The sequence below is a fragment of the Aedes albopictus genome, chromosome 1, assembly GCF_035046485.1.
Source record: "Aedes albopictus strain Foshan chromosome 1, AalbF5, whole genome shotgun sequence".
NCBI lineage: Eukaryota > Metazoa > Arthropoda > Insecta > Diptera > Culicidae > Aedes > Aedes albopictus.
Genome location: NC_085136.1, coordinates 301459775 through 301487055, shown reverse-complemented (window position 1 = coordinate 301487055; position 27281 = coordinate 301459775). Strand labels below are relative to the sequence as shown.

General features: G+C 45.1%; 2 protein-coding genes across 2 annotated transcripts in view; both read right to left on the bottom strand.

Moving 5' to 3' along the window:
- LOC134285723 (GATA-binding factor C-like) overlaps positions 1-27281 on the bottom strand; it is a 663267-nt gene that overhangs the window by 405906 nt on the left and 230080 nt on the right. The window lies entirely within an intron of this gene.
- LOC115267332 (uncharacterized) lies at positions 8269-11192 on the bottom strand. Its single transcript, XM_062848000.1, has 2 exons — positions 10565-11192; positions 8269-10421 (listed from the first exon to the last, which is right to left on the bottom strand). Exons 1-2 carry the CDS (start codon positions 10827-10829, stop codon positions 8269-8271), a joined length of 2418 nt encoding a protein of 805 aa, XP_062703984.1. The 5' UTR covers positions 10830-11192.

Here is a 27281-nt window from a genome sequence, read left to right as displayed (position 1 = left end):
CTTCACTCTATCCAGTGACCGCAGCACCTCCAACCACTGCCACCGAGGAACGATTTCAGCAATACGTTCGTCCCAGCTGACCTTTGCCATTCAAACTTCCTGAATAATTACGGCTGTGTCAAAAAGACGCGCCAAATCGTCGTGTACGAGAACTTGTCCTCGCCGGGCAGCTAGAATATTCCCAGGGTGCGATCCTGTTGGCTGCCTTTGTCCATCTTTTCACAGCTGGAGTATTTTGTTCTCCGATTCGCTCGAGTAGTTCTGGAGAGTTCGACGTCCAGGGTCGAATCTGCAATCCTGCTCGTTCATGTACGGTTTTTACAACGGTTGCCAGTTGCATCGCCTCGTCAACACTGCTGACGCTACCCAAATAGTCTTCGACGTAATGATTCTCCTCGATCGCAACGGCAGCTCTCGGGAACTCTTCTGCGTAGTCGATGGCGTTTACATTCTTGGCATATTGGGTGGCGCACGGCGAGCACGTGGAATCAACAAATCTGGTCCTTTGAGGAGTACCGAATTGAACGAGACTCCTTGAACTACGGCGACTGCATTCCAGACTACGCGTAGTTCATCGGGTTTACTTGGGTCAAAATGCCAAAATCTGGCAACACTGCATTCGAAACATTCGCCAGAATATCTCTCTTCCTAAAGAAATCGATCGACCGAACAACGCAACGACGCACAAATTCAGAAGTGTTGACAGAGCCGCCTCATGTGCAAATCTCCGGCTTCACGCGAACCGCGTGATCCGATTCGACAAGAACGGCTGCGGGGCGGTGTGGTGCCAACCGAAAGGACCTCCTGGAATCTTGAATTTATTACATTATAACTTCTGCCAGTTATGTTTCTTGTCATTCCGATCTGTGGTCTTCCCGCGCGCTCCGTGTCTACGAGATGCTGCATCGATCGACGTTCTTGAATGGGCCACGCGGACGGGTGTAAGGGCCCGGTCCAAAGACCGCTCGCTTGACTTCCAAAGGGATTTTTTATTATTTTTTATGATATATTAAAATGCAATAAATAATGGATGACGGATGCCCGGTCGGTTGTTTTGGAGTTCCGTTTGGGAAGAGCCGTTTGTGTGTGGAGTGGAAGGATGAAGGTACGCTTGGTCAGTTTGCGATACGGTGAACGCGGTGTGCTATCTCTCGTCGATCGCCGTCGTAAACGGTTGACTGATTTGAATTGAATTAGATTTATGCGGCGCGAGAATTGGCTACTAAAATTCTCGTCTTGGGCGGGAAACGGCATCGTGGCTGTCATGAGTGGTCGTGGACTTTGTACAGTTCCATGGATCACTTCAATGGTTGCTGGAATTGTGCGTCGCAGTGATCTCAGCTCGCTTTCATTATCTATTTGCAAAACGGAATACGTTGAATCCAACAAAAACAGAATTTATATCACAGAGCTACTAAGACTTCATGGCAGCGCCACCCAGGAGAATGACCTCAATTTAGCGATCGAGCAATGCATTGAATTCGGCTTGAATCGATCCAGCCAAGTTGGCACCTATCAATCATTGCACCCGAAAAATTACCGAGCAGAACAAAAGAATTGCTTGGATGCTGGAAAATTTATACAAGCCACACACAAACACTGGTCTCCGCTAAATTCGAACGGGACCATCGTTTGGTGACAACGTAGACGACGAACCCAGCCGAAGCGGTAAGAAGAAGCCAAAAAAAAAACGAATCGATGTGAATACAATGGCCAGACAGTCCGAACCTCACACGGCGGTGGTCGCCGTGTTGTGCAATTCTCCGAACTCTCCGTGGACATGAATCGGAAAGGCGCTACATTGTCTGGTTGTGTCGAAATTGATATTTACGATTCGAGCATTCGGAAATTTGAAAACCTTTGAATTCAGATTTCGAAACAAAACGAGACACCAAACATTCGAAAGATGCAGAATTCAACAAGTGAATACCTTCCGGAGGGGCCCAGTCCTAGTCCGAACGTTGCCCCCGACTTCAATTGGCCTCGCCACGGCCGACAAATCCCCGGGACGTGCAAATAAATCACTTCGCCCGGCTGCATCACGGGATCGATCGCCGTATCTCGTCAAAAATCAGACAAGACAGTTACTTCCTCAGCAGGCACTTGGCACGCCGCACCGCACCCGAGTGCATACAACAGACCTCAGGCCATCCGCGCCGTAGAATTTCGATGTGTACCGATAATAATAAATAATAAATAATTATTATAATAACATTACGATCGAAGACAACAACTCTCTCCCTCGTTTGAGCGCATGCAGCGATCCAACGATCCACTTTCCGTACGAACTGGCGGCCCCATGGTCGAACTCTCGATCCGAACCGGGATCGGTCAAGTTTAGCTCCTCGTCAAGGTCCTCACCTTTTCTGACGGAAGACCCTAGGAGATGTGATTACCCTCGCCGTCCCGTTCCGTCCGAGTCGTCCACCAGCCTTTACCTTCATCCTCACCGAAAAGCCGAATCCCTACGTGATTCATTGATTTATGTGCGTTAAGATGATCGATCGATCGATCACTCGACCGAGACCGCGGGATCGATCCCGTTTTCCACCCGGTAGGAATGATCGGAATCAACCTGTAAATCACACGACTGCTGCTGCTGTTGTTGCTGTACATATATGGTTGGGAAGGTGCATGTTTTGTGTCTTGATTACCGAAGCCAAATGTAATTGTGAGTTCATCGCAAGTTATGGGGTTGAACCTGAACTTTGGATGCAATGTGAAGGTTTGCTGCTTGGTTCACCTGATTCGGTTCCTTCTGGTTGGAGGGATTAAATTCGAACTAAGTCGTAGTTTTTATTTGAAAAGAATTGGTTTTGCTTGAATTTTGAGTTTTGGTAAATTTACCGAAAGTTTTACGCTTTAATCATGAGTTATGCCAAGTCTACAGAGACATGTACCAAAATAATGTACATGTTTGTGGCTTCAAAGGACCTGGGTCAGGTGAAATATTACTTCCCCATGGCGCCTGTTAACCCAAATATCTACCCTCGAGATCAACCTGCGGGTCCTGCTTCCTCTGGTGGAGAGCAATCCTGCATATGCCTTTTGTGCTATTGGACATCATCCAGGACAGTGCGGCTATAGCTGTGGAGGTTCTTTTGCTGGCGTAATAGACGTGGCTACCAAAGGTAAGCTTATCGTCGGTCATCACTCCCAAGTGTTAGACGGAGCGCTTCGGAAGTGATAGTGCAATCGCCTGTACTACAAGCGGTGATCGCTGCTCTGACTTCCAGATGTTCACAACCAGCACCTCAGTTTTGCCAGTTTGCTAACTCCAATTTCCTGGATCTCATCCACGATCAAGTGGGCAGTAGTCAATTCCAATTCTTCGGTCGATTCACCATAGACTCCAGCGTAATGTCGTCAGCAAATACGACGATCTTCACTCCCACCGGGAACTCTAACCTCAACAACTCATCGTACATGACATTCCATTTCACCGGACCCAGAATGGGACCTTGCGGGACTCCACAGGTTATGTGAAAGCACTTCCGACCCACCTCTGAGTCGTAAACTAGTACTCAATTCTGAAAGTTACTTCCGAGAATCTTGTACAGGTATCCGAGTATTCCCAGAAGCAGGAGCCTCAACATTCTATTGAGAAAGATCTTATCGAGCACCTTCTCCGCCCAGACAACCAATTTGCACGTATAATGAAGTTTATGTCCATGTTATACGTACTTTTATGCGAAGTTATATTGCATAATATGCAATACAAGTGCCTTATGCGTACAAAAGTTGAGGCGCTATACGTGAATATACGTGCATGAGGAAAATAATAACGCTATATGACTTGAAGCGATACCTTATGCGATGCACGGTCTGCACTATTGCGACGTAATATAGCATCTCATGCTACTTAATAATATTCGAAAAAAAACAAATCTTATCATCATAGTGTTGAACTAATTACCTAATAATAATCGAGCCACACTTCGCACTTAACACCAAACACTAATTATGAAACACACTGGCAAATTGTCATGACATTCTAACTCACCTCAGTGTTTGCTGGAATACTTAATGCATTTCCCTGCGTTGTAGGCGTTTGGCAGGCTATCTGGAGCTCAAACTGACGTGATTTCCCACACAGTTATCACTACCCGTCTCTTGCTAGCACAACCCATTGTAATTTATCAAGTTAACATAACCGAAATGAAAACTATGTAACTTGATTTGTCACCATAGTGGTTGTTCCGGAGAACAAGAAGCTCTGGGTCGTTTCTTTCAGCAGCTCGCAACTCGATTAGGTTGGTGCGAAAACAGCTTTTAGCTGGAAATATATTTGTTGTATTCACAATTCTACCATGCCTTATAATACTCACAATTTTCGGTTTCGAGCGTTTTAGTTCTTCGCTTTTGCCTCAACGTTTTGTCCTTTGTGTAGTTGGTGTGTTTGTCACAATCTGTGTTATAATTCTAGGTTAAGTCGATGTAACTAGTTTTAAGGAACAACTTACTGTGATATATTTGTGATACAATAGTTTTAGTTTTATGTGTAGTTCAATTTAACGATAATCTTGAATCCAAATTTTAGCTACAATACAAATTTTAGATTAAGTTCAACAAATTTAGTTTTAATAGGTTTAGCAAATCCAATTTCACCTTGCACGTTTCTTTCCGCTGCTTGTCAATGCGACAATAGATTTTGACAAGCTTCTCCCTAATGACAGCTGTCAAAGGGCCTGCCGAAAAGATCAAGGGGCCAGTGATGCCAGTTGGTAACATCCTCCCCCCCGTAAAACTGGCCATCGGATCAGTTTTACCCATTTTAGCCACTCTCTCTCACCTCCAAGACCGCCAATTTGGACACAGGCCTTCTCATCAACCCCCTCGCAGTTTGTACTATGGCCTGACGAATCCGTTGATCACTCCCAGCAACTACTTCCTTGATACGCCCGCGGATCCATTCGTTCCGTGTAGTACCGTCGATTACCAAGACGAGATCTCCTACCTCGATAGCTTTCTGTTCACCAAACCACTTGGTTCGTTTGGTCAACGTCGGCAGGTACTCTTTGATCCAACGTTTCCAGTAGGTGTTCAAATGCTGTTGAGTTGCGTTCCATGTTGCTTCAACCGCTGCTGCGGTTTGCTTATGTTTTTCCGATGTCGTATCTGCAGCGAAGTCCTTACATTCGATGTTCTTCAGCGGCAAAAGAAAATGGTTAGGAGTAAGAGCCTCGCTCTCCGCAGATTCCAGAGGTAGATACGTCAACGGGCGGCTATTCACTATGGACTCAGCCTCAATAACCAGGGTTTGCAATCCTTCGTCCGTCAGTTTTCGATTGCCGTCATAAGCAGCAAACATAGCCGTCTTTACGGAGCGCACCATGCGCTCCCACGCGCCACCCATATGAGGTGCCGCCCCTCGAAAATTGGTTCCATTATCCGAGTAGATCTCCAGGGGATCTCCTCGTCGGCATATGAAGCGTCGTACACATTCAATGCAGGAATTTGTCGTTAAGCTGCACACCACTTCTACATGAACCGCCCGTATCGTAAGGCAGGTGAATAAGGCGATCCATCTCTTGACGTTGCTTCGTCCAAATTTTACCAAAAATGGACCAAAAAAGTCAAGTCCTACGTAGGAGAAAGGGCGGACATATGCAGCAAGTCTTGCTGGCGGCAGAGGAGCCATCCGAGGAATACAGGGCTTCGCTTTGTCGATTCTGCACCGCAGGCAATTTTGGGTCACCTTTTTAACCGTAGGGCGCAATCGCGATACGTGGAAGCGTTGACGTACTTCGTTAACAACAGTCTCACAATTAGCGTGACGGTATTTACGATGGTATTCGTCGATTAGTAGTAGTGTCAGCCGATGTTTTGGTGGAAGTATGATGGGGAACTTCATAGATAGTGCCACCTTGTTAGCTGTTTTAATACGACTATCCACTCGTAGAAGCCCTTGCTGATCCAGGTATGGACATAACGAGTGAAGATCGCTTGATGGTTTTATTGGGGATCTTCGATCAGCTGCCAATGCCATTTCGTCCGGAAACACTTGCCACTGCACCGATCGGAAAAGTGTGATTTGCGCTTCCTGTAGTTCCTCCTTGGTGAGTATTCCTTGACGTATTGGTACACCGCTGCACTTCAGTTTAAGATTATTGGTGAATCGCAGGGCATAAGCCACAGTCCGCAGCACACGCTCCCACTTAGAGAATCGTTGATAATCGATTTCTAATCCAGGTACAACGACCTCACGATGAACGTGACACGGACGGAGTTCTTCTTCTGTTGCAGTAGTCGTAGATATGAACTTCGAACTGGGCCATTCCTTCTCGGGTCTGCGTAGAAATTCCGGCCCTTTAAACCACTCACTTTCTGCTTGCATGCAAGGTCCTTTACCCCACTTTGTAGCCGCATCTGCTGGATTAATCTTCGTAGGCACCCACCTCCATTCATCTGCATCAGTCAGCGTAAGAATCTCTCCGATCCTGCAGGCTACGAATTGCTTGTAACGCCGGTGATCTGCATGTATCCAAGCCAGAACAGTCGAAGAATCACTCCATAGAAATCGTTTCGTAGTAGTTATCGTGTGCGTGTCGATAACGAATCGCATCAGCCTTGCTCCCAATACCGCTGCTTGTAGTTCTAGTCTTGGTACTGATAGAGGTTTCAGGGGTGCAACCTTGGCTTTGGCCGCAACCAGGGCGCAATCCGGCATTGTGCTTGCTGTTACTATTCGGAAGTAAGCGACTGCCGAGTAGGCAAGCTCACTTGCATCAACAAATATGTGGAGTTGTAGTTCTTCATAGCTACTCATGGTAGCTTGCCGAAAGTAACAGCGAGGTATTCTAATTTGGTCGATTGTTTTCACCGCATTGATCCATTTCATCCAGCGATTCCAGATGTCGTCACCAACGGGCTCATCCCACTGCGTTCCAACTCGCCAAACATCCTGAAGGAGGATTCTGCCATGCACTAAGACCGCACTGAGTAGACCCAGTGGGTCGAAAAAGCTCATGAGGCATCTCAACATTTGTCTTTTGGTAGGTTGTACGTTGCTGTCCATCAGTTGTTGTATATCTTTTTTCAGTTCAGTAGAATAGCACAGAACATCATCTCTCGTATTCCATAGCATTCCCAATACGCGTTCGCATTCCGATCCTTTGTCCAGAAACAAATTTTTGGTTTCATCTGTGCTGCTTTCTCCCAGACCTTCCAGAACCTGTTTTCCGTTGGTGAGCCAATTTCTCAACTGGAATCCTCCTCGGCTGTGGATCATCCTAACTTCCTGTGATACTCGTAGCGCTTCCTCTTCATTCTCGAAACTATCCAGGTAGTCGTCTACATAATGGTTGTCTACGATTGCCTGGACTGCCTTCGGATAACGATCGGCAAATTCTTCCGCATTCTTGTTTTTTACAAATTGTGCTGAAGCTGGCGATGATGATGACCCAAAGGTTGCTACGTTCATAAGAAAGATTGTAGGCGGCCTGGAGGGATCTGTCCGCCACAAAAATCGCTGGGAATGCCTATCTGTTTCGCATATTTCAATCTGGTGAAACATTTCTTTTATATCGGCTGAAACGCCAATCGAGAACTGCCGAAATCTTGACAGAACCGCCGACAACGACGCCAACTGATCTGGTCCTTTCAATAGAAGGGAATTCAGTGATATCCCCTCAACACTGGCAGCAGCATCCCATATGAGCCTTACTTTGCCCGGTTTTTTGGGATTAACTACTGCTCCCAGTAGTGGCAGATACCATACCCGCCTGGGATCAGCACGATCGAGTTCAGCTTGAGTTGCTGCCCTTGCGTAACCTTTAGCTTGATACTCCACTAGTTGGCGGTGCATGTTTTCTTTCAGTTTCGGGTCACGATTCATCCTCCTCTCGAGGCATTCGAGTCTCTTCAACGCCATATTAAAACTATCAGGGAACTCGATTATGTCGTACTTCCACAGAAGCCCTGTTTGGTATCGCCCGTCTACCCTTTTTGTGGTTTCCTGGAGAATCATCCGGGCCCTTTGATCGTCTGTTGATTCCAACGCCACCTCTGATTTCGCCCCAACGTCTGCCACGGTAAAGTATTCCTTCACCAGATTATGTAATTCTCGATCCCCTACACAAGAACAAGTGTGCACATTCACCACATTCGACGATGAACTGTGGTCTTCTCCTCCGTAGATGCACCATCCTAATCGGGTCTTCACCGCAACCGGCTCGTATCTTCCACCTTCTTTCATGTTCAGCGGCACAGCCAAATTTAAGTTGTCCACGCCCACTAACAACCGCGGTACAGCATTCTTGTAACTGGTTATCGCAGACCTTTAAGGTGCTGGAACCTCTTGACGAGATCGCCATAATTTAAGTTCTGACTAGCAAGACCAAGATTCTGCACTGTATGGGCAATCATTTCCATCCGTTTCTTGTCACCCGTACCAGTTATCGATAGGTGTACTACCTCCGAGTTGGATTCTGATCGTGTCATGTTAGCGGTCCACGTCAGACAAAGAGGCATCGATGATCCCCTAATTCCTAGTTCATTTATAAGCTCTTCCTCGACAAGCGTGAATGACGAGCCGTCATCGAGAAATGCGTAGGTCTTGACTGAAGTTTTCGGGCCGTAGAGCGTAACAGGAACAATGCGGAATAACGTAGATTGCTTCGCGGGTCGATGAGTGTTGTTGCTTGCGGTTCCCTTGGGCGTTCCATCATATGACGTCCTGGTGCTTCGATCCGAGTGCAGGAGAGGATGATGACGAAACTCACACCCTCCGACTCCACAACATCTGCTGTAGCGGCAGCTTCTCCTCCCATGAGCGTTCAAACAGTTACGGCACAGTCCGTTGGACTGCACGCACTTCCATCGGCCGTCCACGGAAAATGATCTGAATAATTCACATTCTGTCACACGATGCCCTGATTCGTCACATACACAACACACTCTATCTTCTTGCACCTTTTCTTCTCCGTTTCCGTCATGGGCGTTGATGAATCCTTTTGGCTTCCCTTTGTACTTGTCCGATGTACTCGGTTTGAGTCCGGCAGCATAACCCGTCACTTTTGTGGCTGAAATCACGATCGACGACATGAACACACCAAAGCTCTGCAGGTTCACCTCCGGGCATCTTTGCAGAAAGGATGCCCACTCCATTTTCGTGTGGGCAGGGAGCTTCTCTACTAACTCCATCAGCAGCGTTGGATTAGAGGGATGAGTATGCTGACCAGCCGCTTCCAGATGGTCGCAAAGACTTTGAACTGCCATACCGAACTCTATTAGCGTCTCGAGTTTTTCTGCTTTCGGGGCTGGAACCGATCGAACCTTCTGAAGAAGTGCATTTATCAGCAGCTCCGGACGTCCATACAGTAACTGCAACGTGTTCAGCACCTGGGGAACAGTATCCGGAAGCAACAGGCGGCTCCTGACAGCCTCATACGCATCACCTTTTAAACTCCGTTGCAAACGAGCAAGATTTTCTGCACTGGTATAACCACACGCGAGCGTTGTATTGACAAAACTACTTATGAACATGGGCCAATCCGCGGGATCACCATTGAACGACGGTAAATCGCGGGGCATCACTTGCCTTGCGGCTAGCTGCGAGGGGGTGGGAATGTATAACGGCGTACCCAAGGATCCCAAGGCATTGACAGAGACCGGGTATACGTTTGCCTGAGTTGGAAGGTTCAAATTATTGAAATTTGGGCCAGTGCCAAGAGTGACATCAAGTTTTGGCACATCATTGGTAACTTTGTTCCATTCCGAAGTAGAAATTTGAATGGATTTCGCCGGCTGCCCTGGTTGCAAAGGGACAGTTCCAACGGAAGGCATTTCAGGGGCCGTAGGGTGGCCTAGGTTGGTATTGCCGAACCTTTTCGTAATTTCTTGGATCCACTGATCGTAATTTGAGGTGAGAGTTTGATTTTTGAGCGACTTACCTGATGGTTTTTCGGGGGGGGGGAGAGGAGTATCTTGTTTACCTTTTTGTAGGCTACCTACTTCATCATTCCCAATCCTGGTAGAAGAGAGATCTTTGGGCTTCGATTTAGGAACCGCTCCCCTATATCGAGGCGGCGCTTCGGAACCAGACGGTTGCTGATGAATCCGAGTAGGATTGGCCGTTTGGAATGCCGCTTGCACGGCCGCTTGTACCGCTGCGTTGATTGCCGCTTGCATTGCGGAAGAAATAGCGGCTGGGTTGAGGGAGGTTACGTCCTGTACATTTCCCTGGCGATGTGGGTCGGTAGCTGCAGCTGCTTCCCGGTCGGCTGTTTGACCTTTGGCGCTAGTCCCGTATCCGCCGTGTGCCTCGACCCATTCGACGGTCCGTTGATCGTCACGGCGGTCGTTTACCTTTTCTTGTTGTAGTAATTTCCTCTCCTTTTCGAATGCTTGTCGTTCATTCTCGAGCTCCTGCCGAGCCTTTTTAAACTGTTCTTCCATTTCCCGCAGGCGAATTTGCATCGCTGCTACCATGGGCGAAACTACTGATTCTTGCCAGGGGGTGCACTAGGAACAGATATTCATTAGTTCATCCAATCATAATTCATCGCCCCATACCTTACAGCAATGCATTTAAATTCTAGGGGGTGCCTGGCACCCCCGGCACCCCCAGTAGTTTCGCCTATGGCTGCTACCCTGCTGCTAGATGAGGATGCGCGAGATGACACACTGACGGGGGAACAAGCTTCACACGTGAACGACCGGTCGGCTACTGAGTCATTTACGCCAGCGCACAAATAATGCCACCAGGCATGACAGCGGTCACACTGAACGTAGTTGTCGTAGGAGTCAGGTCTGTTGCAATGGGCACAACTACCCTGTTTTTCATTTTCCACCGGTTCCTTCGGTGCTCCATTGTCCGCAGAGGCCATGGCGAAAATTCTAAAAGGTTTTGTTCCGGAGAACAAGAAGCTCTGGGCCGTTTCTTTCAGCAGCTCGCAACTCGATTAGGTTGGTGCGTGTGGTGAGTTCCGTGCTTGCTTCTTGACAGTTGGAGTGGTCCTGAATTGAACTCCTGTCATCAGCCTACTTGATGAGTACCAAACTACCACATCTCCTTTTCTTTATAAAGATGGCTCCTTTTCTTTATAAAAAGAGCTTTTCTTCATACACAATGGCCTGAATGTTTAAGCGTGCCTTCACCAGACCAACCAGCCGGTTGTCCGTGAAGGGCTTTATTAGTCATGCCTTCACCGGACCAACCAGCCGGTTGTCCGTGAAGGACTTTATTAGTCGTGCCTTCACCGGACCAACCAGCCGGTTGTCCGTGAAGGACTTTATTAGTCATGCCTTCACCGGACCAACCAGCCGGTTGTCCGCGAAGGACTTTATTAGTCATGCCTTCACCGGACCAACCAGCCGGTTGTCCGCGAAGGACTTTATTAGTCATGCCTTCACCGGACCAACCAGCCGGTTGTCCGTGAAGGACTTTATTAGTCGTGCCTTCACCGGACCAACCAGCCGGTTGTCCGTGAAGGACTTTATTAGTCATGCCTTCACCGGACCAACCAGCCGGTTGTCCGCGAAGGACTTTATTAGTCATGCCTTCACCGGACCAACCAGCCGGTTGTCCGTGAAGGACTTTATTAGTCATGCCTTCACCGGACCAACCAGCCGGTTGTCCGCGAAGGACTTTATTAGTCATGCCTTCACCGGACCAACCAGCCGGTTGTCCGTGAAGGACTTTATTAGTCGTGCCTTCACCGGACCAACCAGCCGGTTGTCCGTGAAGGACTTTATTAGTCATGCCTTCACCGGACCAACCAGCCGGTTGTCCGCGAAGGACTTTATTAGTCATGCCTTCACCGGACCAACCAGCCGGTTGTCCGTGAAGGACTTTATTAGTCGTGCCTTCACCGGACCAACCAGCCGGTTGTCCGCGAAGGACTTTATTAGTCATGCCTTCACCGGACCAACCAGCCGGTTGTCCGTGAAGGACTTTATTTTGTTTCTCGTGCATCTTGAGGTGGTCTGCCACTTTAGATTTGATCGCTTCGTTTGATTTTCATTTTTCTTCGACATCTCCATGGTACTGAAACCCGGCCGATTCATTAGTTCTTGGGCCGGGCGAAGGGCTTTCGTTTAAAGAATCTTCGAATTATTCTTCATCTTCATTGAAATCCAGTAAGATCCGATCCTCGTCTGCCATTTGTGGTGGGTTCCGTGCTTGCTTCTTGACAGTTGGAGTGGTCCTGAATTGAACTCCTGTCATCAGCCTACTTGATGAGTACCAAACTACCACAGTGCGAAAACAGCTTTTAGCTGGAAATATATTTGTTGTATTCACAATTCTACCATGCCTTATAATACTCACAATTTTCGGTTTCGAGCGTTTTAGTTCTTCGCTTTTGCCTCAACGTTTTGTCCTTTGTGTAGTTGGTGTGTTTGTCACAATCTGTGTTATAATTCTAGGTTAAGTCGATGTAACTAGTTTTAAGGAACAACTTACTGTGATATATTTGTGATACAATAGTTTTAGTTTTATGTGTAGTTCAATTTAACGATAATCTTGAATCCAAATTTTAGCTACAATACAAATTTTAGATTAAGTTCAACAAATTTAGTTTTAATAGGTTTAGCAAATCCAATTTCACCTTGCACGTTTCTTTCCGCTGCTTGTCAATGCGACAATAGATTTTGACAAGCTTCTCCCTAATGACAGCTGTCAAAGGGCCTGCCGAAAAGATCAAGGGGCCAGTGATGCCAGTTGGTAACAGTGGTGAATGCTCACTTTTTCGAAGCTTTTTGGCACTCCCAGAACACCTCTTTCATTGTTATCACGTATCACATTGCAATATGCCAACGTTAACGATTCTAGCTTATGCGAGTTTATATGCACATTTTAATGAGTTTATTTTTACTTTTATGCGATTCAGTTTGTACACCAATGCGAGATAAATGGACACAATATGAAAAGTACCAAGCAAAGTCGTATAACCATCACAGTACGCAATTATGAGAATTAAATTGGCACTTTGCGAGTTCGCTCGAACGCTTTTGCAAATGAGCAAAGTTCGTCGCATTAAAACATTAGAATATCGTCTTCTACAATGTAGTCGTACATAATAAAAGTTAATTAGCACTCTTATATGATTTTATAAGATACATTGCAATAAGTTCAAAAAATAATACCATATGCGATGAAAATTGTACTCAGCCGTACATATATGCGATATTGACTTAAAATAATACGTTATACGATTTACAGCTTGCATCCTTATGCGATTGGTGAGGTGAGAAGACGTGTTGCAACTGCAAATGGAGCCTCTTTCGGTCATCGAAACCAGATGAAGTCCCGTAGGCTGCAAATGAAGACAAAACTAGCATTGGACTAGACTCCAATTCTTCCGGTTGCCTTATACGGTCATGAAATGCGAATTTTGAATGAAGTTGATCGGAGAGCCTTCGAACGTAAAGTGCAGCGAGCTGCGGTGGGCAGGGCACGTCGCTTGTATGCCGAAGGAACGACAAGCTAAAATCATATTTAGCAGATAATCAGGAAGGGATCTTCGGCTTCGTGGAAGGCCGTAATTGAGGAGGGCCTAAGGACTACACGTTCAGGACGACTGGGAACGATTTGCCCAGGACCGAGACCAGTGGAGGCGGATATTGCATTCGGCGTAGACCTACCGCTACGAGTTGTAGCCCATCAAATATCAAGTATTGTATTCCTATAGAAAAAAGGGTTCTGAAAACACAGTCTTTCTAAAGCTTGATTTTTTTAGTGTTGGCAGTATATACTCCAGTTGATAGTTCTTTAGGATTTTTAATTCGTCAGACTGTATATATAGACCAAGTAATATTTCGATAGCCAATTAGTCTTGTAGAGGTTTTAAAAATCGTCATAAAGCCTTTTATTTTGGTTTTATGCTGATTCTAAGAATTTGACTAAATAATGTTACTTGGGAGTGACTGTAGTCTCTGCTAGACAGAAATGTCTTGCTATTTCGCTGCCAGAAAAAGAAAACGTTACAGAAAAAGATGATAAAAAACACTATGCAAAGGAGGGCACCTCCTTAAAAACAGTGTTACACTATTTAAAATGCTCATATTTCAGCAGTATATATATAACAAGTAATCATAATATTCTTTTGTCAATGAAAACCGCCAACACTTATTTTGCTAGAAAAATAGCAGCCACAGTCGTATCAAGCACAGTCGTATCAAGAAAAAGGGCTAAAAAGGGGCACCCCATTTATGTGTTCGAGCTGCTTTGCAAGTAAATCATAATGTTCTTCCATGGTTAGAATCTTCAGGTGAGAAATTTAAATGCAAAATGTTGGAGGAGCTAGGAAAAACAGTATCAAGGGGTAATTTCTGCAGCAGTGTTTCACTACCATTTTTATAGCCGAATTCTTGGGGGAATACCAAGAGGAAGTCATGGATGAATCCCACGAAATATTCTTGGAGAAATATCATCGTAGTCTATCGTCACCGCCCTCTTGGGAACGTACATGCTCAAAGTAAAACAGATGCTTTTTGGGAACATTCATCAAGCTCGAACGGGCAAACCACAATGATTCGTCAACCGAATTCTTTTTTTCATAAATTGAAATTCAAATTGAACTAATTAATCTTTCCTATTCCATCGAAGGAGGGGAACCTTGAACATGAAAAATCAATGCCTTTGCCGGGAATGCCATCAGTTTCAGCAGCGCCACAACGCACAATCCAGAAAAGGAGCAAGTGAAATTCGAACTGGGTCAACCATGCGTACGTACCTGCCCGCGGCAGCCCCTCTGCCTGGTGCTAGGTAGAACCGTTCAAGCGAAACAAAAACTCCGGAAAGCGTGCACCGGCTGAAACTTATAGTAGGACATTACAAATATATATTACATAATTAAGCATAATTTATGATAATCGAATACCGAAATAGTCAGTCACCACAGAGGTGGGTGGTTAAAGAGTAGGTATAAGGAAAAGTATAAAATGCGCCTGAAGTGAGAAACTCAATTCAAAACATGGTGTTTATTAAAGCGTTTGTCAATTAATGTCATCTACCAGTGAAAGTACAGTTATAGTGGTAAAAAATCATTCCCCAGAAACTCCAGAGATGCAGTTTGTACTGATTCCCCTTACGATCGCAATGTGTACGTCTAGCCAAAATGAAGAGTCAGAGAGCGCCCAAAGTCTCGAACGAAAGTCAAAGTGACACTGATTTTATGACTTTCTTTCAGTTTTCGAGTCAATGTGCTGCAGGCAGGTAGGCATGCAGAACAGGGTAAGGGAACCAAACCGACCGCTACTAATGGTAATTATTACAACAACAGTAGGTAAGTGTACCACAATCCCACTACACAAGTTACAACTATGTGGTTCTGTTTCTGTTCTCGCGCACGCAATAGCAACTGGTATGATAATAATGAATGGAAATGATGGCGTGTTTGGCGGAGTTTTCCCCCGAACTTAGGACAAAAATTGGAATGTACCGACAAACAATTAGAACCATTGGGACAACACAGTAGTAGTGGAGTGGCGTAATAATGGCATACTTTTGCATGGTAATATCCTGGCGAGAATTCGGTAAAACTATAGTATGAACACGGTTCTAGAATTGCTGAACTGTAACCGAAATTTTGTCTGATTGTCGGTGACTTATGTTAAGGTTGCAAGGAAAGAAATGGAGCTGTGCTTCTCGCGTTTCGTTCTAACCGAATTCGCCGCAAACTTCAGCTTTGCAGAGCTGCCGTCCATTATTTTCCTAACAAGTCAAGCCCAATGTATCTTATGAGCCTATGTCTACTTTCCAGATACTGGGATCGCTGAGCACTCCGCATGGTTGCAGATCCTTCTAGATCTAGAGCATGGTCCAAGCTTTATGTTAAAAAGACACTACACCGTCTTCAACAAGAGGTTGCACAGACTAAACAATCACTAACATTAGGCAACGGACAATACGGAACACCTAGTGGACCAGTGAAGGATTTTTCGTTTGAAGAAAAATTTCCTCCGACTGGAGCGGGAATCGAGCCCTCACTCCGTGGCACACACAATACGCCTAAACGACTGGTTCCGCTAACCGCACGGCCACGAAGCCCACAAGCCCACATGTTCAGCTCTATGGCTGTTAATCATGCCAGGAAGTTATTATATTGCTTGAAATACTGCTGGTAATTTTTGAACCAAACCCCGGGAACCAATTTCGAGATTTAGATTCCGAAGATACATAATCATTATCATGTGACATACATACATTTATTTGTTCAACATCACATTTAAAACAAGATATAATCAACAATAGTACGCCACAATACTCCACGCCTTCTTGGTGCCAACCGGATCAATTGCAAACACCAGCTTTGCAGGGTTGTTGTCCGGCATTCTTTCAACATGCCCTGCCCACCGTATCCTTCCGGCTTTGGCCACCTTCTGGATGATGGGTTCGCCGTAAAGTACAGCGAGCTCGTGGCTCACCCTTCTCCGCCACACACCATTCTCCTGCACGCCGCCGAAGATCGTCCTTAGCACGCGTCGCTCGAAAACTCCGAGTGCTTGCAGGTCCTCCTCGAGCATGATTCATGCCTCGTGCCCGTATAGAGGACCACCGGTCTTATTAGCGTTTTGTACATGGTGCATTTGGTACGTGGGTGAATCTTTTTCGACCGCAGTTTCTTCTGGAGCTCGTATTAGGCCCGACTTCCGCTGATGATGCACCTCCGAATTTCCCGGATCACGTTGTTGTCAGCCGTCAGTAAGGATCCAAGGTAGACGAATTCCTCCACCACCTCGAAAGTATCCCCGTCTATCGTAACATTACGGTCGTTTTCGGATCCGCCTACCAGCATGTACTTTGTTTTTGAGGCATTCACCACCAGTCCGACCTTTGCTGCTTCGCGTTTCAGGCGGGTGTACAGCTCTGCCACCGTTCCAAATGTTCTTGCAATAATGTCCATGTCGGCCGCAAAGCACACAAATTGACCGGAGTTTGTAAAAAATCATTCCCCGGCTGTTGAGCCCGGCTCGTCGCATCACACCTTCTAGAGCGAGTTGAAGAGTAGGCATGAGAGTCCATCACCTTGTCGCAGTCCCCGGCGAGATTCGAATGAACTGGATAGATCACCCGAAACCCTTACGCAGTTTTGCACACCGTCCATCGTTGCTTTAATCAGTCTAGTTAGCTTCCCAGGAAAGCCGTTTTCGTCCATGATTCCCTATAGCTCTGCGCGGTCGATACTGTCGTATGCCGCTTTAAAGTCGATGAACAGGTGATGTGTTGGGACCTGGTATTCACGGCATTTCTGGAGGATTTGCTGTACGGTAAAGATCTGGTCCGTTGTCGACCGGTCGTCGATGAAGCCGGCTTGATAACTTCCCACGAACTCATTCGTTTCAGGTGACAGACGACGGAAGATGATCTGGGATAGCACTTTGTAGGCAGCATTCGAAATGGTGATCGCAGTGAAGTTCTCACATTCCAAATGGTCGCCTTTCTTGTGTATGGGGCAGATTACCCCTTCCTCCCACTCCTCCGGTAGCTGTTCGGTTTCCCAGATCCTGACTATCAGCCGATGCAGACAGGTGGACAACTTTTCTGGGCCCATCTTGATGAGTTCAGCTGCGATACCATCCTTATCAGCTGCTTTGTTAGTTTTGAGCTGGTTAATTGCATCCTTAACTTCCCTCAGCGTGAGAGTTGGTTCATTTCCGTCCTCCGCTGCACTGGTGTCGTCGTTTCTTCCGTTGCCGTGGGCTTCCGTGCCTACGTGCTCCACGCCGTTTAGGTGCTGATCGAAGTGCTGCTTCCACCTTTCGATCACCTCACGTCCGTCCGTCAAGAGGCCTCCGTCTTTATCCCTGCACATTTCGGCTCGCGGCACGAAGCCGTTGCGGGATGCGTTAAGCTTCTGATAGAACTTTCGTGTTTCTTGGGATCGGCACAGCAAGTCCATTTCATCACACTCCGCTTCTTCCAGGCGGCGCTTTTTCTCCCGAAAGAGGCGGGTCTGCTGTTTCCGCTTCTGTTTGTAACGCTCCACGTTCTGTCGGGTCCCTTGCTGCAGCATTACCGCCCTCGCTGCGTTCTTCTCCGCCAAAACCGTTCTGCACTCTTCGTCGAACCATTCGTTCTGTCGATTCCGTTCCACGTACCCGATGGTGCTATCAGCTACGTCGTTGATGGCTTCTTTCACTGTACTCCAGCAGTCCTCTAGAGGGACCTCATCAAGCTCGCCCTCGTCTGGCAACGCGGCCTCGAGATTCTGCGCGTATGCTGAGGCGACATCCGGTTATTTCAATCGCTTTAGATTGTACCGTGGTGGTCGCCGGTACCGTACATTGTTGATGACGTGATGAGTTTTGGGTGCAGTTTGACCATCACCAGATAGTGGTCGGAGTCGATGTTGGCGCCACGATAGGTCCTGACGTCGATAATGTCAAAGAAGTGCCGTCCGTCAATCAGAACGTGGTCGATTTAAGATTCCGTCTGCTGTGGTGATCTCCAGGTGTAACGATAAGGAAGGCTGTGTTAGAAAAAGATGCTACGTATAGCCATATTTTTGGAGGCGGCGAAATCAATGAGTCGTAGGCCGTTTTCGTTCGTCTGCTGCTGGGCGCTAAACTTACCAATCGTCGATCTGAATTCCTCCTCCTGGCCTACCTGAGCGTTTAAATCTCCTCTCCTATGATGATCTTGACGTCGTGGCTTGGGCAGCGATCGTACTCACGTTCGAGCTTCGCGTAAAATGCGTCCTTGTCAACTGCTTCATAAATTTTAGAGATTATGACAAGCACTTGATAGAGCGTGGCTACTGGTTGTGCTGTATTTGCAAAACTTTCTTTCTGTACGGTCGCCTTTTTTTCCAATCCTTCGGTGTTAAAAAGTAAGTGAACCCTGAATTTTCAACTCTATTTCGACGGTCTCTGAAGAAAACTTCCCAAATCCAATCATCATGTTACAGATTATTTCAGAAAATCTTCCATGTGTTCCTCCAGAAGTATCGCAAAGAAATTTGGCATGAATTGCTTCACCAATTTCTTCATGATTTTTCACAAATCATTTCTGAAATTCCTCCATATAAAAAAATATATATCCATGAGTTTAAGCAGAAATTCCTCCAGGAATAATTTCAAAAGTTCGTTCAGAAATTCCTTCAGAAATTTGTTTAGACATCTATTCAGAAATTTATCCAGAGATTCCTTTAATAAGACTTTCAGTGGTGCCTTTAGAAACGATTCCAAATTTTTTGTCTTAAAATGTTTCAAAAATTCCTTTTTTGCTGTTTAAACCGCATGAAATGAGTGGGTATAATGATTTTGCTTGTAAGGATTGTAAGGTAATGGTTTTTTGATCCAAGATTGTTATCGCTGCGATATACCTTGAAGTACACCTTGCTAAAATTATTGTGTTGTATACTGCCGCGAATCGAATATCAAGAGCAACAAGCCATTTAATGAAACCACAATATTTTTGATGTTGATATTGTACCCTGCATGTTGATACGACACCTACTGAAGAATTTTCATCCATAAAATCGATTCGCAAAGTAGAATATTGTACAGTAAAAAGTGAATTTTCTAATCGATCAACGCACCTATACCATACCATACCATTTAGGTGTAGCTGTCTCTATATGAGAATTCCTACCAAATATTTATAACAAAATACTGTCTAAATTTCAGATAAAATTGTGGAAACTTTTATCGATTCCATAATAGACTCGCAGTTATGGTTCTAAGTAGTTTGTCGGTTAATAAGGCCGATGCAAATATTTAATTTGTTTTATGTCACCCCCCCCTTCAAAAATCTCAAAATATTGAAGGGGCGAAAAAAAAAACATGGCGTCTCATGACTCCATTTTCAATAGACAATTTTTTTACAAGCAACTATTTTTCAATAGTTGAAACATATTTTTTCAATAGTTGGTAAAAATTCCAACTTTTCAATAGTTTTTTTTTCGTTTGTTCCTTATTTATTTTTGTCCCCCCCCTCGTACCTGATGAGAGGTCTCGGACATAAAAGAAAAATAATATTTGCATCGGCCTAATACAGGGTATTTAATCCAGTCGGGGAAGGGATCGTTATATTTTCTTCTCGTTTCAGAGGGCGAGCAATGGCGCTTAAACCTAGGCTTTCGAGCCAGGACATAAATACCTTTGTCCCATCCCAGGAAGAAGAGTAGCTCTAACGGAGTGACATTAACTTTCTTATCAACGTCACTCAAAACGTTTTTGCTTCACATTTATTACACATACGATACGGAGCGGCTGACGAGATGTCGCCGTTCCATAGTTCTGTTCAATTGTATTCAATAACGCTGCACAGTAGGCCTGGCCGCTTCAATACTTGTAATACATCTCTGATGCGATGATGACAAGACAAATAGTAGAAGTAGTCGATTCTATCATTTTCCAGGATTCTTTCAATGAATGGCTGTGTATGAGTAGACTAGACTAGACTAGACTAAAATGTTTCAAAAATTCCTTCAAAATTTGTACTGGGGTAACTTTGGAAATTCTTCCTATGATTTCGTCAGAAATTCCCACAGCTACTAACAATTTCTCCTATAATTTCACTAGGGATTCCTCCAAAGGATTTCACAAAGAGTTGCATATGACTTTCTGCAGAAATTCCTCCAGGAGTTTTTTAAGAAAATCCTTTAGAGATTCACCCTATTATTTTCGTTTTTTTCTGGATTTTTTTTAGGTTATATTGAAGATACAGTAACCATAATTGATGAAATGGACGCTTAAAATTGATGTTCACTGCGAACAAACAATTAACAAATTACAAATTTACAAACTTGTATCAATTATTTTGCCATCAGGTCAACGTAATTTAAGAAGATAAAAAATTGCTCAATAAATGATAAAAATTCAAAATATCATTTGGTGAAAGCCTTTTTGATGGTAGAATAATCTTTTCTAACACAGGTAATAACAAATAATTGAGATAACTATATAATGGTAAAACCGATATAATATTCAAATTTATGTCCATATTGTATCAAAATCGTTAACGAACATTTTAAAATAGGTTTGTTTCATATATCTAAAAAATGAACACAATATAACAAATGAGTTGATCCACAGAACAAAGCCATTTTATTTCAAATGTTAAATCTTATTAACAAAGCAGCTATACCATTTACCGTCCCGTTGCTAAACGACTATTCCTGTCAGCAGCAAACAAGAAATTATCAAAACAACATTTCAACCAGGCTTTCGTGATAAATTACATCAGTGCACTGATTTTTTTTCCAATGAGCAAATTAAATCTTGTAACATTTCTCACAGGAATTCCCATGGGAGTTCCTTATACGCGAATATGGCTTTTCTTACCTCCCAACTTTGGTCAATAGCTCCTTATTTTTCCTTTTCTGTTGGTTTTTTAGATCACTCTATATCTTTCTTCTTACTGCAAAATTTTCTATTCGAACAAGATCTCTTGTCACAGTTAGTTGATTCTGCAGGCGTTTACCATCCAAAAGACAAATCTCACTATATTGCCACAGAGCTTTCATCGACGACGCAATTTCCTTGTCTTTGTAATGAATACACTCTTTCAACAGTCCTGCTTTATAGTTACTTCTTAACACTTTACATGCACTTCATTTCTCAAAAGTTCTGCTGTTTTAAAATACAATGCACTATTTTTTTAACACAGATATCTTAATCGCGGAAAATGAGCTTTTATTCTCGTCGTTAATGTAGAAGAGCGTGTAGTTCGGTTGTTTACTATATTCACAAATCACGTTTATTTCCTGATTCCTAGATTAGCCTACTATAATAACAATTGTGATCTCAGCCTACTACAGATCCTTCGGGAATTCTCTCAAACGATCTCTTAGGGATTTATTCCAAAACTTTCTCCGAAGTTTGTTTAAGAAACTGCTCCAGAGATATTTTTTAATCTGAGTTTCTGTCAGAAAATCTTCCTGAGATTTCTTTAGATATTCCTCTAGGAACTCTTCTAAAATATGAAATCGGAATGGATCGGGAATTTTCTGCGACTTGCTTAAAAATATTTTTCAAAGCATTTATCTAGAGAACCATCCATAAATTTTCTCAAAATTACTCCATGATTCTCGTTTTTTTTTTTTAATTATGATGCACGGATACATTAAGAATCAGAAACTCAGAACACCTTCAAAACTTTCTCACAAGCTTTCTTGAGAAATGTCTCCAAGGATTTCTTTGGAAATTCTACAAGAGATTATGAGGGAAATTCTCAAACTTTCTTCATATTCCTTTAGATATTTCTCTTGCAGGAATTGCTCCAAGGATTTCTTAAAATAGTCTTACAAAATCCTTCGAGGATTAAGGACTTCAGACATTTTTCTACGGTTTCTTTCAGAGATTCTTATAAAAATTCTTACGGAAAGGCTGGGAGAAATTCTTGCAGAGATTCCTGTAGAATTTCACACATATTTCATCAGAAAATCCACCGGATATTCCTCAACGTATTTTTTTTTTTTTAAGAAATTCCTCCAGGATTTCCTTCAAACGTATCTCTAAGAATTTGTCTATGGATTCCTCCAGGAATGATCTATCTTCTATATAAATAAAAATGGAATGGTGTTTGTATGTTACGAATAGGCTCGGAAACGGGTCAACGGATTCAAACAATTCTTCCACTATTGCACACAGCGCGATGTTGAAGAGTAGACATGAGAGTCCGTCACCTTGTCGCAGTCCCCGGCGAGATACGAATGAACTGGATAGTTCACCCGAAACCCTTACACAGTTTTGCACACCGTCCATCGTTGCTTTAATCAGTCTAGTCAGCTTCCCAGGAAAGCCGTTTTCGTCCATGATTCTCCATAGCTCTGCGCGGTCAATACTATCGTATGCCGCTTTGAAGTCGATGAACAGGTGGTGCGTTGGGACCTGGTATTCACGGCATTTCTGGAGGATTTGCCGTACGGTAAAGATCTGGTCCGTTGTCGACCGGCAGTCAATGAAGCCGGCTTGATAACTTTCCACGAACTCATTCGTTTTAGGTGACAGACGACGGAAGATGATCTGGGATAGCACTTTGTAGGCAGTATTCAAAATAGTGATCGCCCTGAAGTTCTCACATTCCAAATGGTCGCCTTTCTTGTGAATGGGGCAGATTACCCCTTCCTTCCACTCCTCCGGTAGCTGTTCGGTTTCCCAGATCCTGACTATCAGCCGATGCAGACAGGTGGCCAACTTTTCTGGGCCCATCTTGATGAGTTCAGCTGCGATACCATCCCTACCAGCTGCTTTGTTGGTTTTGAGCTGGTGAATGGCATCCTTAACTTCCCTCAGCGTGGGAGTTGGTTTATTTCCGTCCTCCGCTGCACTGGCGTCGTCGTTCCTTCCGTTGCCGTGGGCTCCCGTGCCTACGTTCTCCACGCCGTTCAGGTGCTGATCGAAGTGCTGCTTCCACCTTTCGATCACCTCACGTCCGTCCGTCAAGAGGCCTCCGTCTTTATCTCTGCATATTTCGGCTCGCGGCACGAAGCCGTTGTGGGATGCGTTCAGCTTCTGATAGAACTTCCGTGTTTCTTGGGAACGGCACAGCAGTTCCATTTCTTCACACTCCGCTTCTTCCAGGTGGCGCTTTTTCTCCCGAAGGAGGCAGGTCTGCTGTTTCCGCTTCTGTTTGTAACGTTCCACGTTCTGTCGAGTCCCTTGCTGCAGCATTACCGCCCTCGCTGCGTTCTTCTCCTCCAAAACCGTTCTGCACTCTTCGTCGAACCATTCGTTCCGTCGATTCCGTTCCACGTACCCGATGGTGCTCTCGGCTGCGTCGTTGATGGCTGCTTTCACTGTACTCCAGCAGTCCTCTAGGGGGGCCTCATCGAGCTCACCCTCGTCTGGCAACGCGGCTTCGAGGTTCTGCGCGTATGCTGAGGCGACATCCGGTTTGACCATCACCAGATAGTGGTCGGAGTCGATGTTGGCGCCACGATAGGTCCTGACGTCGATAATGTCGGAGAAGTGCCGTCCGTCAATCAGAACGTGGTCGATTTGAGATTCCGTCTGCTGTGGTGATCTCCAGGTGTAACGATAAGGGAGGCTGTGTTGGAAAAAGGTGCTACGTATGGCCATATTTTTGGAGGCGGCGAAATCAATGAGTCGTAGGCCATTTTCTTTCGTTTGCTGGTGGGCGCTGAACTTACCAATCGTCGGTCTGAATTCCTCCTCCTGGCCTACCTGAGCGTTCAAATCTCCTATTATGATCTTGACGTCGTGGCTTGGGCAGCGATTGTACTCGCGTTCGAGCTGCGCGTAAAATGCGTCCTTGTCATCATCAGTACTTCCGGAGTGTGGGCTGTGCACGTTTATTATGCTGAAGTTGAAGAATCGGCCCTCGATCCTCAACCTGCACATTCTTTCGTTGATCGGCCACCAACCAATCACGCGCATCTGCATCTCACCCATCACGATGAAAGCTGTTCCCAGCTCGCGTGTGTTGCCGCAGCTCTGGTAGATGGTATGATTATCTCTAAACGTTCGCACCATGGATCCTGTCCAACACACCTCCTGCAGCGCTACGATGCCGAACCCGCGGTCCTTCAGTAGATCGGCGAGTATGCGGGTGCTCCCAATGAAGTTGAGAGATCGGCAGTTCCACGTACCGAGTTTCCAATCGCAAGTCCTTTTTATTCGCTGGGGTCGTTGCCATTGGTCTCGGTTCGTATTATTCTGTTTCTGATTTTCCGTTACAATGGTTTTTTACGGCTGGCTCGTAGGGCCTGACACCAACTCCCTACTTTCCGGAGGACCATAGTGCACAGTTGAGCTTAGAGTCCTTCCCTGGCACTCGGACGTAAATCAGCCGCCCCTAACATGGGGATCAGACGCTGTTGTGAGCCGCTCCTCCTGGAGAACAGACGCTCAGGTTTGCCGAAGCAAACCCCCCCTTTCCTTGTCAGCCTACGACCAAAGTTCCCACCGGGGTTGGTTACCCGATCTTCCCTAAGGTTGCTCATAGTTTCCGGCCGGTACCGCGTGGAGGTAGGGATAGGAGTTGCTGGGCAGAGGCTAGTGGATCACAATGGAATCTGAATTGCGCAGCATACCCAGCCTTTACCGTGCCTGTAAAAAGTATAACACTACCAAAAAAAACCTCGCTCGGCGTATACAGCGCGAACGCGGTGCAGTTTCGGTTACTTGATGGCGCACGTCCTGAAAGGTTAAACTGATTGGACATTGAAAAGTTTATCATTTTAAAAATGTACATAAAAGCGAGAGTTTGTATAATCGAGGGTACACTAAATCGAGGTTTCCCTTACCACTAAATAAGCATACAACTCTTAGATGACGTTCTTTGTCATCGATTCATGCTCCTTCCAGATTGTCGACTCATTAAAAGATTACAGAAATCTAAATTTTCTGTACATTTTATTGTTCTTCAACCTCTAAGATAAAAATTGTATGTTCAATTTCACCTAACATTTTATCCTACGGATCGTTGATTTCCTTGATGAGAAAGAAGCACACAAGTTAAAGACTGCTCAATAGGATGAACATACGCTCAAAACTCATTGATTACTGAAAATCAATCCAATGAAGCAAAATTTCACCATCCTTTTCGTTTTAACAAAGTACAACTGACGTCAAACTAACCTTTTTCACAATCAACGCCCATATCCACCGGTCGGTCTCGCATCTCGCAGAGCCCCGGAGTCGGAATTGGCCTTGAAATTCAATTAACTCCCAATCACCATACAAAGGCCCAAAAGGAAAAAGTAGCTGCTTCCTGCCTATTCAGGTGTCAAGTATTTATTGATTCCATTCCAGCCGAGAGGAAAACGACGTCAGACCAGACACAAACCCACCGAGATCTCGTTCAGCCGTCCATCAGTCAGTCAGCAGCCAGTCACAATCGGTCGATTCTCTCCGCGTCCGGACGCCACCCCTGCTTCCCTACCACCATCGGCAAACTATATCGATCCGGACCGCGTACGCTACGAGCGCCACACAATCCTGCAATGCCATCCACCACCGATACGGAATCCAATCCGGGATTGTCCGGTCCGCGCAGCAGATACACGTTTGCTCGTTTGGCCCAGCATCCACCACCGTGCCACGCCGGCCGCGGTAACTGAAGAGGCAATTAACTCCCGAACCGCACAAAAATAGTAATTTTCAATGAGGCACGTTTTCTGCCGGAGCCGGACCACGATGATCCGCGCCGGCAGACAGTCCGGCACACCCGACTCACCTGTTCAGCACCGTTCCATGCCGTGTGGTTCGGTTCAAATAGAACGTAATGAAAAGGCTTGTTTCGGGCTGCCTCTCTGGCGGATCAGGACGAAGGCGAAGGTGGAGGCAGAACAGCCGGAGAAATACAAACATATAATTTGATCATCTTTCGCCGATGATTTGATTGAAATTAAGTGTAATTTTCCGGGGTCCAATACCGGGGCCAGTCGAGTCGGGGCAGCAAATGGATAGGGAGAAAAAAAAGTAAACGGAATAACCGCAACAACAGAAACCACAAATACAAAACCCCGAGTGGAACAAGGAATACGTGCTTCTTGAATTCGAATCAACAAACGAGAAAAGTATGAATGAACGAGGTTGTTCGGAGGAGATTATGACGAAAAGGTACGAAACGAGCGCAGGGCATGAAGTTGTTAATTGTGAACCGTGTGGTTGAATCTGAATGGTATGAAATTTGGTATAAATTGCTATTGTTCATGTTAGGCTTGAGTTTAACTTTATTAAATTGATTGTGGTTAAGACTTCATAAGGATGGAAAAACATCTTAATTTTTTTTAGAAGATAGCAAATGTAGTCGTTTTTTCGTTCATAACTTCAGACACCTGTTGCGGTCGATAAATCGTGAAGTTTAAATTGTACTGATTTCAAATATTCAAAACTAAATCTATACAGTTATTTATGTGCCGATAAATTCGATCTGCACCTGAAAACACATGTTATTTTTTGTTTGATTTCCAAGTGCTGGCAGCATAAAGTCTAATGAACTTCAAACTTTTCCTGAATTTGGCAACTAAATGTTCTCCTGTGTGCCTATTAACCTACACGTACCCGACCCCGATAACTAATTTTTAAAACGCTGGCATTTCGTCAATTTCCATTCGATTTTTTGAAGTCGTCCTAAATCGATCATAAATTGGTGCAAGTCTACTATACTCAAGTGACCATGAAATAACCGGAGCCATTCCGGGGATTTTCCAGATTGTGCTACGGTCAGGGGGTTGCCAAAATAACTAAAAGTGATTATTCCGTGTGTTATTGTTCTTAAACCATCCATTTTAAGCAACGTTTTTGTTGCAAACAGTGAAACACAACCGCGACAACCAGATTTAAATTAAGTTAACCCATCCGGATCACCGTGAATGGTTCCGTGGGACCTCATCGGGGACACTTCTGATTTTTAACCTAAA

Coding starts and splice junctions, on each gene's coding strand:
- LOC115267332 (XM_062848000.1), bottom strand. CDS start 10,829: ATGGCCTCTGCGGACAATGGAGCACCGAAGGAACCGGTGGAAAATGAA. Junction 10,422..10,564: donor CATAGGCGAAACTACTGGGG/GTGCCGGGGGTG, acceptor CCATGGTAGCAG/CGATGCAAATTCGCCTGCGG.